The sequence below is a fragment of the Filicampus tigris genome, chromosome 13, assembly GCF_054856515.1.
Source record: "Filicampus tigris isolate MCC_2025a chromosome 13, RoL_Ftig_1.0, whole genome shotgun sequence".
Taxonomy (NCBI): Eukaryota; Metazoa; Chordata; class Actinopteri; order Syngnathiformes; family Syngnathidae; genus Filicampus; species Filicampus tigris.
This window is the reverse complement of record NC_141229.1, coordinates 22,968,005-22,986,191: the sequence shown is the minus strand read 5'-3', so window position 1 is coordinate 22,986,191 and position 18,187 is coordinate 22,968,005. Positions and strand designations below refer to the sequence as shown.

The 18,187-nt window shown below is 42.0% G+C and overlaps 1 protein-coding gene across 6 annotated transcripts in view; it reads left to right on the top strand.

Annotated features, from left to right (window-relative positions):
• LOC147137972 (disheveled-associated activator of morphogenesis 1-like) overlaps window positions 1–18,187 on the top strand; it is a 97,283-nt gene that overhangs the window by 63,810 nt on the left and 15,286 nt on the right. For 5 of the 6 annotated variants that reach the window (XM_086049747.1, XM_086049748.1, XM_086049750.1 and 2 more), the window contains 4 exons: window positions 915–1,083; window positions 6,341–6,448; window positions 8,004–8,064; window positions 9,418–9,552. In XM_086049747.1, coding sequence (XP_085905873.1) covers window positions 915–1,083; window positions 6,341–6,448; window positions 8,004–8,064; window positions 9,418–9,552 — 473 coding nt within the window. The remainder of the gene's footprint in view (window positions 1–914; window positions 1,084–6,340; window positions 6,449–8,003; window positions 8,065–9,417; window positions 9,553–18,187) is intronic. The other variant, XM_086049751.1, reaches the window with a different exon arrangement.

Below are 18,187 nucleotides of genomic sequence, written 5' to 3'. Positions count from 1 at the left end.
CGACAAAGTCAAACATCAAAATGTGGCCTACAGTGTCCTGGTGAAAAGCTCTTGTATGGAGACTATTATGTCTCAACATGGTGTTTACTAAGGACAATCCGTGATGAGCACAGAATTCCAAAAAGAGAGCACTGCTCAGATTGGGGTCACTCCAAATCATGCCCCTACAAGGTCTCATGCTCATTGTCTATAGTGCATATTTAAATCCCCCTGCAGAATGAGGGAGCTGAGCTGAATAAGTTGGGTCGACATTACCAGCAGTAGGTCTTATCCAACCTTGAGGCCCTACATCGAGGAACTTTCTAACCTTAAAGTGACATAAACCTCAGGAATAGGGGAGCCCATCTTTGAGTCGCCAGGCTGTGCTTCCCGAGTGACTTCTTCCCTGCTACAGAGATGATGTTCCACATTCCTACATTCAATTTCTGTAAGTGAGTATTAGACTGCTGGGACCACCACACGGCTCACACTGCACCCAACTCCTTTGGTTACAGGTGGTGAGCCCTTTGGGCCCAGCCACCCAGTGCTTTCCATCGAGCTCCACCTCCTTGTCTGGATAGAGAGGTGGGCCCTGGTGACCCGCGTCCAGGCAAGGGAAAACTTGGTTCATGTTTGCCCTGCGTGACCCTAACAGGGGCAAAAAGCCCCTAACAACTGAGCTCTAAGGATCATTTGGACACACTAACACCACCACAATAACATGATGGCTCAATAAGGAGATTTACAGTACAATATAGTATATTTAATTGTTGATACAGATACATATACAACATTTTGTCTTAGCACTGTACCATATTCACTGCATATTGTCTGATGTTTGCATGGGCAGTATTGATTTGTAGAAGATGTAAATATGTTGCAGAATAGGTTACCACAGTGTATAAACATTGTCTTCATGTCTTTTGTGTTTTCAGCTTTGAGTCTTGCATCGAGGGAAATAATGAAAAGCCAAAAACTACGTCAACTCTTAGAGGTGGTTCTAGCTTTCGGCAACTACATGAATAAAGGACAACGAGGAAATGCTTATGGATTTAAAGTTTCAAGCCTCAACAAGATTGCTGACACCAAGTCAAGCTTTGACAAGTATGGTTGACATTATAAAGTAAACAAAGTATGTGTTAATAATCTACTAGATAACTACATAACTTAATAAACACTGATCTAATATATCCCTGGCGTCGGGCCAAAACTTTATACCTCCAAATTAGTCACTCCAATTAGGAGAGGCCAAAAACGTTTGTTCAACCATTTGCACTGCATCGTGAAAGAGAACAGGCCATTTTCAACATTTTAGATTGGTCAGTAACGGGTAAAAATAACACTCACGTGTCTGGACTGACCAATAGTATACATTTTTAAAAAAATATGATTTCACCAAGGGCGGCACGGTGGTCGACTGGTTAGCACGTCCGCCTCACAGTTCAGAGGTCGTGGGTTCAATCCCGGCCCCGGCCTCCCTGTGTGGAGTTTGCATGTTCTCCCCGTGCCTGCGTGGGTTTTCTCCGGGCACTCCGGTTTCCTCCCACATTCCAAAAACATGCATGGTAAGTTGATTGGATACTCTAAATTGCCCCTAGGTGTGATTGTGAGTGCGGATGTTTGTCTCTCTGTGCCCTGCGATTGGCTGGCAACCAGTTCAGGGTGTCCCCCGCCTACTGCCCAAAGACAGCTGGGATAGGCTCCAGCACGCCCCGCGACCCTTGTGAGGATAAGCGGTACAGATAATGGATGGATGGATGATTTCACCAAAATGTGACTTATGAGGTTTTGGCCAGACGCCAACAATATTTTAGATGATTGAATCTTGGCTCATTTATTATGTTAAACTTTCTTCAATCATTAAAATGTTTTAAAAAGTTATTTATAGCAGTTGTTCCCAACCGGCACGCTGCAAAGATGAAAGTATAAAAAACTTACATTGCTTTCAGTTTACTAATAGTGATTACCAGCAGACCATTTCTAATTGATTATAGAGGGGTTCAGTCTTTTCTGTATCTCACACAATGCATTGTCGACGGATATATTGAATGGCTAGCCCCACTAACAAAGCGTCATTTGCCATTCGTCATACCTTGTACGTGTGTCGTTGTTGGCTGTAATAGCCGAGGGAAAGGACGGAAAAGGTTTCTTCAGATTCCTGAAAATCATTACAACTCAGGATTTTGACGCCCCACCCCCAAAAAGAAAAAAACAATCTATCACTGGGAGCTAAGCTGTTGTTATATATATACAGTATATATACAGTATATATTCTAATGCCCCTCGAAGTGGTCAAAGATGCACACAGTCGCTGATGCAATCTGATAGCCATTTGACTAACAGGATATAACGAAAAGAACACATTCACACAAGAGCTGCTGGTGGCCACAACTCACGCCCATGCGCTCAATCACACAACTGCATCCTCGAGCCCAACTTCCCTCCCAACCTGGCTCGTCCCCTCTCTACGACGTCACTATATATATATATATATATATATATATATATATATATATATATATATACTCAAGGTAGTTCTCAGCACTAAAAGTATTGATAGCTACAAACTTCATGTAGAGCGTCGACAATCCGGCAATGGGTTGGCATCCCAGAGCGGCTTAAACATTAGCAGTCATCAGGGAGATTGAACAGACCAAACCTGCAAAGTTTCGAAGCACGCGCACAAGCGCACACACCTCAGGGTGCTGAGGAAACACACCAGTCAGTTTAGACAGTTAGTAATCATACAAGAAGATAAGCAGAGCTGGGCACTTGACCCTTTTTTTCCGGTCCATCCTCCGTCCACGACCTGAGTACCCTTCCGTCCTTGTCCCTCTGTCCTTATTCATAAAAAATTATCGTTCTCCAACCCCATCCGTCCGTGTCCTTTTCAATCGGTTCCGCCCTTACATGATGCCCCGGGAGGGATGCTAACGGCAGAAGTTTATTTAAAGCTCATCAGCTGGCTAATTTACTATTCAAATCCGCTTACCTTATGGGCACCCAGACAAAATGAGTGAGTTGAGAGTTGAGCGAGTCAAGAGTAGGGTCACCCATGGCAAACAGGTCCTAGGTGAGGGACCAGACTAAGCACGGCTCAAAATGACCCCTTTTAAAGAATTAAAATGAATGGATCACGTTTTCCCTCACCCGGACGCGGGTCACCGGGGCCCCCTTCTGGAGCCAGGCCTGGAGGTGGGGCTCGATGGCGAGCGCCTGGTGGCCGGGCCTGCACCCATATAGGGGCCCGGCTGGACTTCAATGCTCACGTGGGCAATGACAGTGAGACCTGGAGAGGTGTGATTGGGAGGAACGGCCCCCCCGATCTGAACCCGAGCGGTGTTCGGTTACTGGACTTTGCTCATCACTGATTGTCCATAACGAACACCGTGTTCAAACATAAGGGTGTCCATATGTGCACTTGGCACCAGGATACCCTAGGCCACAGTTCGATGATCGACTTTGTAGTCGTATCATCGGATTTGCGGTCGCATGTTTTGGACACTTGGGTGAAGAGAGGGGCGGAGCTGTCAACTGATCACCATCTCTTGGTGAGTTGGCTCCGATGGTGGTTGGAAGATGCTGGTCTGACCTGGAAGACCCAAACGTATTGTGAGGGTTTGCTGGGAACGTCTGGCAGAATCCCCTGTCAGAAGGAGTTTCAACGCCCACTTCCGGCAGAACTTTTGGATTGACAGACCGGGGTGGTGGTCCCCCTTTTAAAGAAGGGGGACAGGAGGGTGTGCTCCAATTACAGAGGGATCACACTCCTCAGCCTCCCCGGCAAGGTCTATTCAGAGGTGCTGGAGAGGAGGGTCCGTCGGAAGGTCGAATCTCGGATTCAGGAGGAGCAATGTGGTTTTCGTCCCGGCCGTGGAACAGTGAACCAGCTCTACACCCTCAGCAGGGTCCTCGAGGGTGCATGGGAGTTTGCCCAACCAGTCTACATGTGTTTTGTGGACTTGGAGAAGGCGTTCGCCGTGTCCCTCGGGGAGTTCTGTGGGGGCTGCTTCGGGAGTACGGGGTACCAAGCCCCCTGATAAGGGCTGTCCGGTCCCTGTACCACCGATGTCAGAGTTTGGTCCGCATTGCCGGCAATAAGTCGGATTCGTTTCCAGTGAGGGTTGGACTCCGCCAAGGTTGCCCTTTGTCACCAATTCTGTTCATAATTTTTATGGACAGAATTTCTAGGCACAGCCGAGGTCTCGAGGGGGTCCGGTTTGGTGGCCTCAGTATTGCATCCCTGCTTTTTGCAGATGATGTGGTACTGTTGGCTTCTTCAAGCCGCGATCTCCAACTCTCGCTGGAGCGGTTCGCAGCCGAGTGTGAAGCGGAATGAAAATCAGCACCTCCAAATCTGAGACCATGGTCCTCAGTCGGAAAAGGGTGGCGTGCCCTCTCCAGGTCGGGGATGGGATTCTGCCCCAAGTGGAGGAGTTCAAGTATCATGGGGTCTTGTTCACGACTGAGAGTAAGATGGAACCGAAGATCGACAGGCGGATCGGTGCAGCATCTGCTGTGATGCGGACCCTGTATCAGTCTGTCGTGGTGAAGAAGGAGCTCAGCCTAAAGGCAAAGCTCTCAATTTACCGGTCGATCTACGTTCCTACTCTTACCTATGGGCATGAGCTGTGGGTCATGACCGAAAGAACAAGATCCCGGAAACAAGCGGCAGAAATGGGTATCCTTCACAGGGTGTCCGGGCTCTCCCTTAGAGATAGGGTGAGAAGTCCGGCCATCCGGGAGGGACTCAGAGTCGAGCCGCTGCTCCGCGTTGAGAGGAGCCAGTAGAGGTGGCTCGGGCATCTGGTTAGGATCGCTTGGAGTGATGGGATGCGGTGCGAAGCACCAAAAATCCACCCATTCATCCATTCGGCGCGCCTAAAATAAATGAACCTTTAGGCTTCTTTATACTCACGCGTAGGCGGGGGCGACAACTGCCGCATTGCATCACGTGAGCGACGCAGACTGCTGCGCAACACGTTGGCAACAGGTCTGCGACACATGCCGTACACACGTCAAAAATGTTGTTGCTGCGGATATGATGCCGCACGCATTGTCTTTTGTGATTGGTCTGTTATGTCACATGTTGCGATAATGTACATTTTTCCCCAGCTCGGTTCTTGGAGGACATTTCATTTGTTACCACGGAGGAGAGGATCCACCATGCAGCTTGTTGCTGCTGCGAAGCAAACTAGTTTGGCAGCGGCGTGGGTGTTTTGTCACATACGTGTGTAAAGAAGCCTACTCACGCACGTACCACCTTCCAGATTATTTTCGCAATACAATTAAATACATCGTCTAGTCTTCTAGGTCTCTTTGTTGTAGTAGGCACGAGATCCATTGTTGTTGCTGTTGTTTTGATCGTTGCTCGGCAGTAAAGTGACGTGCTCACGGACATCGCCCGCGGGAGTATGAAGAAGCCTTTTTTTCCCCATTCAGCATCGTGGAGTACTACGTCACACACAGCGTCCTGTACACTCGACGGGTTTCCTGTGGGATTATCATTGTGGTTTGTGGACATGCCGAGCTATTCGACACGGCCAGCTACCACTAACTGGGACAAGAAAAAAAGTGAATTGTCAAGTGCCCTACCGTAACAGATAGTCTTGAATGTACATTAGATGAGAACATGTGACGTTCATTTGCCTTACGTAGCAGTAACACTCTAAAACTGACTTTGGATGACTAACCGTAAGACTGTTGTGCACAGACTTGTATATATAGACATACTGTATATGCAGTATAATAGTTGAATAAATCGACATAAGTACTTACTTTCAAGTCAACAATCCAGTATTGCTGATGGAATTTCATAAGGGGCTAAGCCTCCAATGAACCGCAATACTCGCCTGCCTGTCTAAAGTCTCATGTACTTCTCAATCGCAACAGACTGTCAAAAGTCCACTAAAAAATTAAACTCGCATAAACTAATCTAAGAGTCACTGATGGTGTAGGGGTACACACGCCTGAGTTGTGTGCGGGCAGCGTGGGATCGGTTCCCGCTCAGTGACGGTGTCTGTGTGTCCCCTGTGACTGGCTGGCAACCAGTTCAGGGTGTAGTCAGCTTTTCGCCCATTGTCAGCTGGGATAGGCTCCAGCACCTCGCCACGACCCTGTACAGGATAAGCGTTTTGGAAGATGACACAGAATGACACAGAATAAACTAATCTCGATATTTACCCTTAACAACGTAATGACGTATGCATTGAAAAGTTGATGCAGCCTGCTACTGGTATGGTTCTAGGAGAGTGGGATCCATCCATTATCCGATGTTACTATTTTAAGCACAAAGGTCGAACCCCTCAATACAGCACACAGAGATATAATCAATGAAAGCGGGTCTATTTTACATTTGTAGAAACATCACTCTGCTTAACTACATTGTCACTGTATTGGAGAAGAAGTTCCCAAAGGTAGTGGCCCTGAGTGAAGAGTTGAATAATGTGCCAGAAGCTGCAAAAGTCAAGTAAGTACAAATCCAGCTTTTTAAATCATGTGTAATAGTTTGTCAACTTGTTATATCATGTTCATAATTAACAAATGTATTGTTAGGTATGTCACCATTATAATAGTACTTACTGTAAAAAACTTCCATCATTCAGTGCCCGTAACACTTAAAAAGATTCTGACAGTTGAGGAGAAAAATTGAAAAAGTGTTATCTTCAAAAAAAGACCAAAACTATGCCGATACTCCAAATGGTTCAAGTACAGCATCAAATTTACTTTGGTGCACCTTTCATTCAGGTAAAACTGCCAGGTGGAATGGCAAAGGGTTTTAAAGCTGCTTACCTGAACTAGAATCACGCGTGGCATTGTAGCGCAAGGGACAATCCTGGTAGATTTATGCGCCTTTTAAATCCTTGCTGTTGTGCAAAGTGAAAGTGTGTTGCCATGAATACGTCCTTACTTCTGGCAGATGTGCTCCTTCTTCATCTTCTTTAAAATTTACATTTACAATTTATGAAAAATTATGTATAAACATTGTGAGGAGCGAAATTCCAATTCTTAAGAGACAAATCTAGAAAAGCTTTAGAGGGTTTCAGAGAAGATCAGAAGAGAGAGAACTGGGATCAAGTATATAAGACATTCAAATAATGTCTCTAAATCTTTCATGACCTCAGTTGTATATTGTAAAAAGATCAACATTTATGGTCTTAACAGAAAACAACTATTGATAATCAGCAAGAATTCTTTAAGGTATGTACAAAAGAATAATAAAGACAATTAAAATGAAAGTACATTAAACTTGGATTAAACTTTGCAGCTTGTACCAGCATTCCTGACATGTTTATTAATGATGGAGTAATTGAAATTGAAGGACGCAACGTGGCCTTAATTTTATTTAGCTGTAAATGTTTAGTGCATTTTAAAATGGAACCAAAAACTTTACGCTATGCTGAGTTGCACTACTATGAAACTACCTATAAATACAAAAAAGAAATACTTGTAAACATATTTCACTTTTCTTTAGGACCGATATTTTTTTTAATGTAGAAGAGAGTGAAATCATATGAGTAAACTTAGAGAAAACTGCTGTTCTAAAAAAAAATAGCTACAATATGTTAGCATACCACAGCAGGACATGTGTGCGGCATTCCATCAGACACAGCAACCGATGTGTGCTAACTTCAGCTTGCTTCCACAAACGACTGTCCCTTTGTGAGAAATGAAAAGAAATCGGGCATCAGCCACAACGTGCTTCCTTTTTAGATGCTCGTTTATCACCGCCGTGCTGCTATGAAAGGGAGATTTACATCGTTTTAAGTTAATTTGTGAAATGTGCCCGGCCTTTCGGACTCTTTTGCTAACGCTAAGATGGGTGTTAGCCATGACACCATTACCCACAATGCTTCTGTTTACATCACGGATGACAAAATCAACCTCCAACACTCGGATATACTCCCAAAAATGTGATTTTATTCTTTACACACCTGAAACTGACTTTTGATGATTGATGATCTCACTCCCTTTCTTCATCATCTTATTTGACTGGTCTCTGTTTTTTTTTCTTTTCTTTTTAGTATGACAGAATTGGAGAAAGACATTAACAATTTGCGATCTGGCATCAAAAGTGTTGAAGCGGTAAGAAAACATTTTTTGTCTAATTGATTGTATAACAACTAGACATGGGCCAATTAGTGGTTTGATGGTTTACCGTGGTTTTAAAAAGGCAAGGTTTCAATAACCGCTAATACTGTCTGTCACTGGTAATGAGCTCTTTTCTTTTTTGAGGGGACTCATAAGCTGGGCGCAATATGATTGGTTGCTTGCAGAGTTTAGTCAGAAGTTAACTGTCTCTAATTAATCTCTAATTAATTTTTTTCTCCTTCTCAGTGAGCAGTTAAGCACTGAGGAGGAGGGAGGACGATGGGAGGGTGTCATAAGGAGAAAAAAAAAGTGTAAATGGGGCCAGTGTGTACTAGTTAGCACCAAGGACACCATGAGTAGCCCACGGGTCTGTTCTAAAAATGGCTCACCAGTGTTGGGACACTGTGACTTGCGAAGGCAAATTAAAACAGACGAATGTTAACATTTAACTTAAAATGGCACCCGTTTCTTAATGTACCAAATATTCTATATTTTCTTTAAAAATATAATAGATTCTGTTCAATGGGGAAAAAAAAACATTTTTTATTTACCCAATTTCAAATAAGGATATTTTAGAGCTGCAATTTTAATACTGTGATATTGCAATATTTTTTTCTCATGTTTATCATACCGTCAGAATCTAATATCAGCCCATGCCTAGTAATAACAACATACAATGCAGTACATTAGTGCGCACATTCATACAGCACACACATTAGTTGGCAATAATCGTAAATTAATGACATAACTTAGCTTTAGAAGTGTTGAGGCAGCAAGTGTGGCCATTTTTGCATATGCAATGCTGCCCTTCCATTTCCTTGTGCATTGTCGGCTTACGGCTCTCGAACGCCAGCAGAAGCAACTGGGATTTTTATTTGTGGAGCATTAACCTGTGGTCTGAAAACAGGTTTCTCAAAGTGGAGAAAAAATTGTTGCATACTGCTGTGGAGGCACCAAATTTAGGCTTAGTTTGAAAGCAGTCAGCTCACTGAGCACTTGGCATGGCCATCAGATGTGTACTGTATACTTAGACAGGATGTGACATAACCATAAGCAAATGAATAACATTTTTTTGTTTGAATTTTGTTCCGATACTTATCTTTATCTGACTGTTAGTGGCTAAAAATCAATACATGTGTGTGTGTATATATATATATATATATATATATATATATATATATATATATATATATATATATATATATATATATATATATATATATATATATATATATATATATTATTATTATTTTTTTTTTAATCTGTAAACACTGATACAATGACACCTACAGTATAGTATCAGTGTGTGTTAGAGTTCATAGTATAAGTGTATACTCCCACTTCCAGGAACTACAGTACCAGCAAAGTCAACCCTCTCTAGGCACAAATGATAAATTTGTTCCTGTCGTCAGGCAGTTCCTCACTGTGGCATCCTTCAGCTTGTCTGAAGTTGAGGAGTCATATGTTGAGGCAAAAGATCTGGTAAGCAAACACTTATTCACAAGGTTGTTGACATTAAAAATAACATTGGAGTCTTAAGGTTGAAAGAGAAGTTTCACATTTCATTATAACAACATAATTATGTTGAACTAAAACATTGTAGAATAGGTTTGTCAGACAGCTTGGTTTGTAGAAAAAAAGTTTGTTTGTTTGTTTGTTTGTTTGTTCGTTCGTTTCAACTATACCTGTCAAGTTGTACACTTTCGGTGTAATTTGTACAAGGGGAAACACCTTTTCAAACATGTACTTCCTACATCACTGATTTTCATTCACGTGACAGCAGCCATTAGAAAATACTGTGTAATATGCAAGTTTATAAACAGATATGTAAGGTATGCTGTCCTCGCTCCGAAGCGTTGAGTTTTTCACCAGCTAGACAGCGAGTTAACGACGTTCCAAATAAACAGACCTTGATTCCTTTTTCGTCTAGTTTATTCGAACAATGGCCTCGACCATTACCCTCTTTAGGTCGTCGTAAAACTGAAAAAATAACAAATGCGGTATCAGCTAACATGACACACTGTCTCATGCTAATAGCAAGTACATCACGTTCAACAGTCTCAAATTTCCAAATGAAATACAATAACTAAGCAAAACAAATAGTTAACACTATTATCTTGCCATCAAATGTAGTTACGATCAATTCTTGTCCAAGGCAACAACAATTGGATCCAACTTCAACAGCGTAACATGAACGGGTCGGAGTTGCGTACTGCCATACTGCATTTCTTTCTTTTTCAACATCAGCAAACAATATACTAAACAACCACACCAGGGCGTTCAAAGGCTCCATATAAACCTGCATTACATATTGATCTCATAACGGGTAGAATGTAAGGGCAAAGAACAACTTTCATGTACAGTAATGTGTAAGTAATGTTTGTGGCTCCGCCAATCATATGAAGAGTTACACCCGGTCCCGGACATCCCAGCTTGTGATTGGCTCTATCACAAGCTATGACATCGCCCGAGAAGACGCAATGCTACACGCTACAGAAGATAATTTAATTGGAAGATGAGAAGTCAAATGATCGACGACGTGGAGTGTGTTGACAACAACTCTTGGTTAATCAAGTCCACGAGCTTGCCGCCTGCAATAATTCCCCTTCCAATCTGAGAAAACAGAGCGATAAAGCTAAATGATTACTCTTTTGTTAGCTTGGCCCTGGTCAATGACGTTATCTTATACTAGGGGTGTAACGGTACACGTGGGTGTATTAATACGTTTCGGTATGGCATGTTCGGTTCGGTCCACCTTGCGTACCGTTTCTGATCAGTTTTTATTATTAGCACGAGCTTACGCACGGGCACTATTGACTTGCATGCGGGAGAGGAGCCAGTATGCCATAAGCTGTGATAAATCATAAATACATGGATAAATGGCAATAAGATAAGAAGGCGTTTATTGATCCCACAGTGGGGAAATTTTCAGTGTTACAGCAGGAAAGATATAGGTCACACAGAGACGGCTGCATAATGTAGCCATTAATGTATAACATTAACGGCAAACATTCAGAATCAAACCTATGTAAATATACGTAGTAACTATGTGTATATACACATGTATATACACACCAACATACATCTACATATAAAGTATGAAGAAACACTCATTTTAGCCTGTACATAGTACAGAGGAAAAATACTCTTAAGGCATACGCAAACAAGCCAGAGCCTTAAGGTCCCCCCCATACACTGCGGTCTCCTGTTGGGAACATTCTGGCTTTCCACGAAATGTGATTTAGCGTACCGTTACACCCCTATTTTATACTGTTTGAATGAAACAGCAGTTCATTAATAAACACTTGATTTCAAGAGGTGGATTTACCTGCATGATTCATCCCATTGCAGTTAAAACTAATCCAGTCAGTTTAAAGGGTGCGTTAAATGTCGACCTTTAATAGCCTTCAAATGATATGTGAGGAGGAAACAGGAAAAAAAAATACTTTTTTCAGAGCCTGTACTTTTTTACTTTTACTTGAGTAATTATTTGAAGTCATTTTTTTTATACAAGTAATGGTACTTTTACTCAAGTACATAATGTCAGTACTTTTCCCATCTCTGCAGCTAATTAATGCAAAACACCTACAGATGTTTTCCACAGCCTTTAAATTTACTCAGACTGGCTTAGTAGGCTTCAGAATCATGAGGAAGACTTCTGACTTGACGGGTGTGCAGAAAACTATCATTGAAACCCTTTTTAAGGACAAAAGGTCACATGAAATAAATTGCCAAAGAAGCTGGATGCTCACAGAGTGCTATATCAAAGTACATGAACAGAGTGTTAAGCGGAATGGCCAGTCTTGAGAGGATATAAGAAACGGTATTCAAAAATCTGGATGAGCTTCATTGGAAGTGGACTGAGACTGGTGTCAATGCAACAAGAACCACCACATAGAGACATTTGCATGACATGGGCTGTAGAATTCCATGACTCAAGCCACTCCCGAACCAAAAACAACATCAGAAGCACCTGTGCTCGGCCAAGGAGAAACAAAGAGAAATAGTACTGATCTGTTGCCCAGTGGTCCAAGTCCTCTTTTCAGATTAAATTCAATTGTGCATTTCTTTTATGAATCAAGCTACCTGAGTCAACTTATCAGCAAGCTTTGCATAAGCCTGATAGCGAGCCTGATCATTTGAATCAGGTATGTTGGAGTAGGGAGACATTTAAAACAGGCTGGATAGGGACTCTCGAGGAATAGACTTGGGCCCCGTCCACATGGAAATGCGTTTCACTGTAGCCGCCCAAATTACTGTACTTACCGTTTGGGCATTTCGTCCACAAAAAGGGGGGGGGGGGGCGTAGTTTTAGGGATGGGCAGATCGATAATAAAATGTCGATATTCCAATCCAGAGTGCTCAATTTTAAGTATCGATCCTCAAGATATAATATCGATATTTTCAAGTAATTCATATACACTACTCACAAAAAGTTAGGTATATTTGGCTTTTGGGTGTTTTCAGTAAGTTTCGGGAAGAGCCTAAAATGCATTCAAACCTTTACAGGTGAACTTAATGTGACCTTCTTTAAGCTTTTGAATGTACATGTCTAACTGCCATCTTCAGATGCCACTGGTACTGACACTTGTGTTATATTTTTTTTCCCTGAAAACACTTGCCATTGCTTGATTTACACCACGATATCTATAGACTATTCAGAGTATATTATCTCAGTATTGTGAATCGTGACCTACAGAGGTTAGATTTACATCTCGCAATTTTTTTTCCTGATGGATGTTGCTTTCATTTCATTGTTTATGGTTCTGACAACATGAAGCAGATGAATCTTTTAATAGCACTCACAGATATACCTTATAAGAGAACATATATGATTGCATTCTTACAGATGAAATGTGCATGAAACACTTCTCATAACCGGAGGCCACACACTATAGCATTTTCGACAGACAGAAGTCTCAACGGGCTTCACATGCCCAGAGCTGGTCACTTTACCCTCTACTGCCGGTCCGCCCTCCATCCGCGGCCTGGGTACCCTTCTGTCCTCATCCCTCCGTCCTTATTCATAAAAATAATCATCCTCCGACCCTGTCTGTCCTTGTCCTTTTAAAGCGCTTCAGTCCTTACATTCCGTCGGAATTGCTATCCCAGATTACACACACAAGACAGGCTGGATATGGTTCTGTCAGTCAGTGAAATGGTGTCCTGACTTCTGTGGCACTATCTATGGTATTACGTGTGGAACCACTAGAGGGCAGACTATGCCTGTGCAATGTGACTGCTGGGAAGCAGCATGAAAAGAGTTGTGCAGGCAATCAATGAGGGCACCTCCATGGTCTTGCTTTTTAAAAGAACCCAACACGGCACGTTCAATCGGCACTTGACCCGATTATGGACGAAAAGAGGGACGGACGAAAACCCACTTCCATCCTTAGTCCGTCCTTTTAAAAAGACTTCTCGTCCGCCATCCGTCCATCCACAAAATTGGCGTCCGTCCCGGACGGAATGCCCATCCCTGCAGATACCCACAATTGACAAACATTAACAACATCCCCCGATATTAACCCCCAGAGGGCAAGGAAATACTGAAAAAAAAAAAAAGAAACATCTCGGGGAAAAAGAGAACCCACACCTCTCATTTGCAGCCCTGACTATAACGTTAAAGTCTGGTGTCGACCACCGTGCCGCCTACGTAATATGTATCATATATATATTTTTTTAAACTGCACCGCAGGCATTACATTGCAGTCCCACCCTGGGCTGGACCGGTCGGACCCTCCGGCCCGGCCGGATGGCCATTTTTGGGGTGGAGGGGCGGGGGGTGACAATTTTAAGAAAATGGCTGGACTAAGCATGGTCGGAAGTGGATTTTAGTCCGGCCCACTAATCAGCCCTCATGCGTGTGACGTGCTCGCGAGGCGTCCAAATTTCATCTCAGCTTACTCGGTGAAAGGCTTCTTTTTAGGCTTCTTTCAAAACTACTTGTGTCCGGGAATATATTCAAGCTGCGTGCAGCTCTCAAGTATGGCACATCATGCACTTTCAACCTTCCGGAAATATGCCATAGCAAAACTGCTGTGTATGGCATGCTTTTATTTTGAAGGCCAGGAAGTGTGAAGGAGGGGAAGTGTGAAAAATAAGTAACTTGTTGAATGCTTGCAGACTCGTCGTCTGTTGGACCCAAATAATTATACAATACAACAAAACCAACCCCAGGGCTCGCAATGGAAGTTAGTACATGCAGCTGGGTAAGTACGTGAGTAAGTGGCGCGTTTGAAGCGTGTCCACAGCGGGTTTGAATAGTAAGTTAGCCAGACAATTGCCTTTAAATAAACCTCTTCCCTTAGCATCTCTCCCGCGGGGGCATCATGTCCTTTTTTTTTGTGGGGGGGGTTCGGAACGGGGCGGGGGCCGACAATGTTTATGAATATGGCCGGGGTGTCGCGGCCGGAAGGGTACCCAGGTCAAAGGTGGAGGGTCGCGGCTGGATGGGCAAAAAAGGGTCAATTACCCAGCTCTGGTATTTGGTCTTAGTGTAGTTGCTGTAGTTAGCCATCAAAGATGGCCAACCTTCTGTGCATGAGCAACTTACATCGTGCAGGGGTCACAGATAGTGTATTGACACTTGCCAAAGTACTGTAGATAGTGGAAGACAACAAAGCAGCATGGATGACAGTGATGCACCTTCCAGCAGCAATGCAACCGGCAGTAGCACTACTCCCAAAAAAAAAAAAAAAAAGCAGAAACGGTTGCAAGAATACCAAGGACTGAAAGCACAAAACACATGGGTCAAAAAAGTGTGAGAAAATGTCTATCAAGGGCACTGCACTGTTTGCCGGTAAACTTTTTCCATAGCCCATGGTGGACTGACTGACCTAAAGTACATGCTATCAGTGGTGGACACAAATGGAATACAAGGCACAACAAAACTAGGGGAACCTAAAATGTGTTGTCCGCCAGGCAACACCAGATATAGATATGCTATGTAAAAAAAATGCTTTTTTTAACTCTCTGATCAAGGTTAATTTGGGAATTAATGCAAGTCCATCCACCCACGGGTGGGTGTGCGGGTCATGCACGCGGGACATTCACTACATACTGAACAACTTCAAAGCATTCCTAGGCATGTTATATATGGTTAGAAAAATGAGTTTCCACAGATTCAGATGATACCAAACATTATAAGATACAATGCTATCTGCAGGCTCGGCGAGCATCTAAGTCAAAACAATCGCTACCACACAAAAAATGTGCAACTCACCATTTCATCCTCAAATGTTTGACACAATTTCATAATCCATCATCAATGATCATATTATGTCGACATCGGTCCAGTAAAAGTATTCCAGTCATATAGTTAGTCCACAACAAGCCTGACATCCATAAAGCCACGTTATTAGCTGCTGCAACTGTTACAGGTTGTTATCAGATACATATACATAGGCCATTGTGTACATTAGGGGTGGGCGGATCGAGCCAAATATCGAGATTATCGATACTAAGTACTTGGATCGGATCGATACTATTGTCCTGGAATCGATACTTCGCTCACAGCGCCAAAAAATCAACAAAAGTTGTTGTAGTAGTATTTTATTTTTTATAGTGTTAAAGGTTTTTACATTGTACTGTTTACTCTATGTATTCGCTGATGGTGTGGTGGTACACTCACCTGACTTGTGTGCGGGGAGCGTGGGATTGATTCCCACTCGATGACTGTGTCTGTGTGTATGCCCTGCAACTGACTGGCGACCATTGTAGTTTGCCTTTCAGCTGGGATAGGCTCCAGCACCTCCCCGCGAACCTGTACAGGATAAGCGGTGTGGGAGATGTTGATTATGTTTTATCTATTTGCACTTTCTGACTTTATTTTAAAAATGTTGTGCAATGGAACGTATTATAGTTGTCAACTTGACATTGTTATATTTGCATTTTTGTTACATTGCTGCTTTTTTGGTTTGACTCTCTTGACTTTTGTTCTGAAACAGCTGTTGGAGTAGAAGTATTTGATTTTTTTATATTGTTAAAGTTTGCATTGTAATTATTTAATAAAAAATAAAACATTATATATATATATATATATATATATATATATATATATATATATATATATATATATATATATATATATATATATATATATATATAATATACAAACTCAAGGGGCTCATAACATTTCCAAGCAAATAGTATCGGTGTCGTATCGGTATTGGCTGATACTACCCTGTATTTACTTGGTATCGGATCGATACCAAAATTTCCAGTATCGCCCACCCCTAATGTACATATTTTCCATCGTAAATTGAGTTACCTTCGACGGATTTAGCAACACGAGCTTTCAAAACATAGGCTGGACATTAGTTTGATTGATTGCTTACTTGATCCAATAAACTACCCAGATAGCAAAATATGTTAAATAAATGTTGAATTAGGGTTAAGATGGTTGATTTTTGGGTTTATTTTGGTTTTAGTTGAAGACTGATGGTAAATAAACGTTGGTTCAACAACATCTTGTCAGCATTGAAGTTTGTGATGAAAAGATGCAGTTGAATCAACATTGTATTTTGGTTGAATTAAAACATATCCATGTTTGCCCTTCTCTATTTTTCTACTGCAGCGGAGGGAGGTGGGAAGGCATATTCTGAGGGGCACAGGCCTTTTTCTCAAAAAGTGTGTCACACTCCCTCACTCATTCACTCACTCACTCACTCACTCACTCACTCACTATCTCTCTCTCTCTCTCTCTCTCTCTCTCTCTCTCTCTCTCTCTCACTCACTTACTCACTCACTCACTCTCTCTATATATAAGATATATATAGATATGTATGTATATATATATATATATATATATATATATATATATATATATATATATATATATATATATATATATATATATACATTTTATTTTATTAACCACTTTTTTCTGACATTTTTTTTTTTTGCCCTGAGCACATTGGTGTTGGTCCTGTTTCATGAAAACGTTTTCATTTCTTAGCCATTTCCACGCAGGGCTCTAACTAAAAAATGGTCCATCACCCCCAAAAAAGACCATCTTTTAATAAAAGATGTAAGGCTCACCAAGATAAACATGTGAATATTTGTATCATTTCTGTCCGACACTTCAATGCGAAGTCCTCTACTTTCAGATTGTCATTTGGAAGGCTCTTATACTGTACGTAACCAGATCCGTATTTAACGTTGAGCATAAATGAGCCTTTAGAGGTGTGTTGGACTTCCCGCATAAAACTAGATTGTGTGACGTATTGACTGGTGTGACATGAAGTAGCACCAGCAACCTGCGGGGGACAGTAAGCATCTCCTCTGCTGGAAATGCAACAGAAGAAGAAGAAGACCCAGCAATTGCGCACTGATGTGCACTTGACTTCATCGCGCCCTTTTCCGTACAGAAGACCAGCTCCGAGTATCCCTCTGCCTGCTTTTTCAGTAAGTTTGAGGAAATTATCTTTCTTGGGTGCTGTGCTTATTTTGATTTAACTTTACCTACGTTGAGCTAAATATGTATTATTGTATTGTTTGAATCTAAATATAGATTATGTTCGTTTGTTTTAAGTATGGGTCTGTTTCCGAACCTATAACGGTTATAGTATGACCAATGTATTATTTAATACAGACATGTCGAGCTCCCGTCCTCAATGGCCACTTTTCTGCCTGTTTTCCATCTGTGCCTGCTTCAACACACCTGCTTCAAATAATCAGCTCATTGGCAAGCTCTGAAGAAGCTTGATAACTTTTGAATCATGTGTGTTACAGCTGGGATAGAGACGTGCAGGACACCGTCCTTGAGGACCGAGTTTGGAGAGACTTGATTTAATATCACGATGTGTTTAAAATGTTTTTTTTCTTTTTTTTCCCATTTTTATCATTTTACCATCGGGGTTCTGTTCGCGGTATGAAACGAATTGACCAATTGCATGCATTGTAACTGAACGATGTGGTGATAGTCAGCCAATCAGAACGCTCTTACCAATAGAGTCCCGGACGATGAAGTTACGCATGCAATATAATGCGCCAAACGTTCACACAGCCATAGTATAAATAAATAAATAAATAATAAATAAATAAACATAAAATGAAAAAAAAATCACACAGCCATGTTGGCATGATAGAAAACGCGTCCGCCACATGTAGTAAAAAT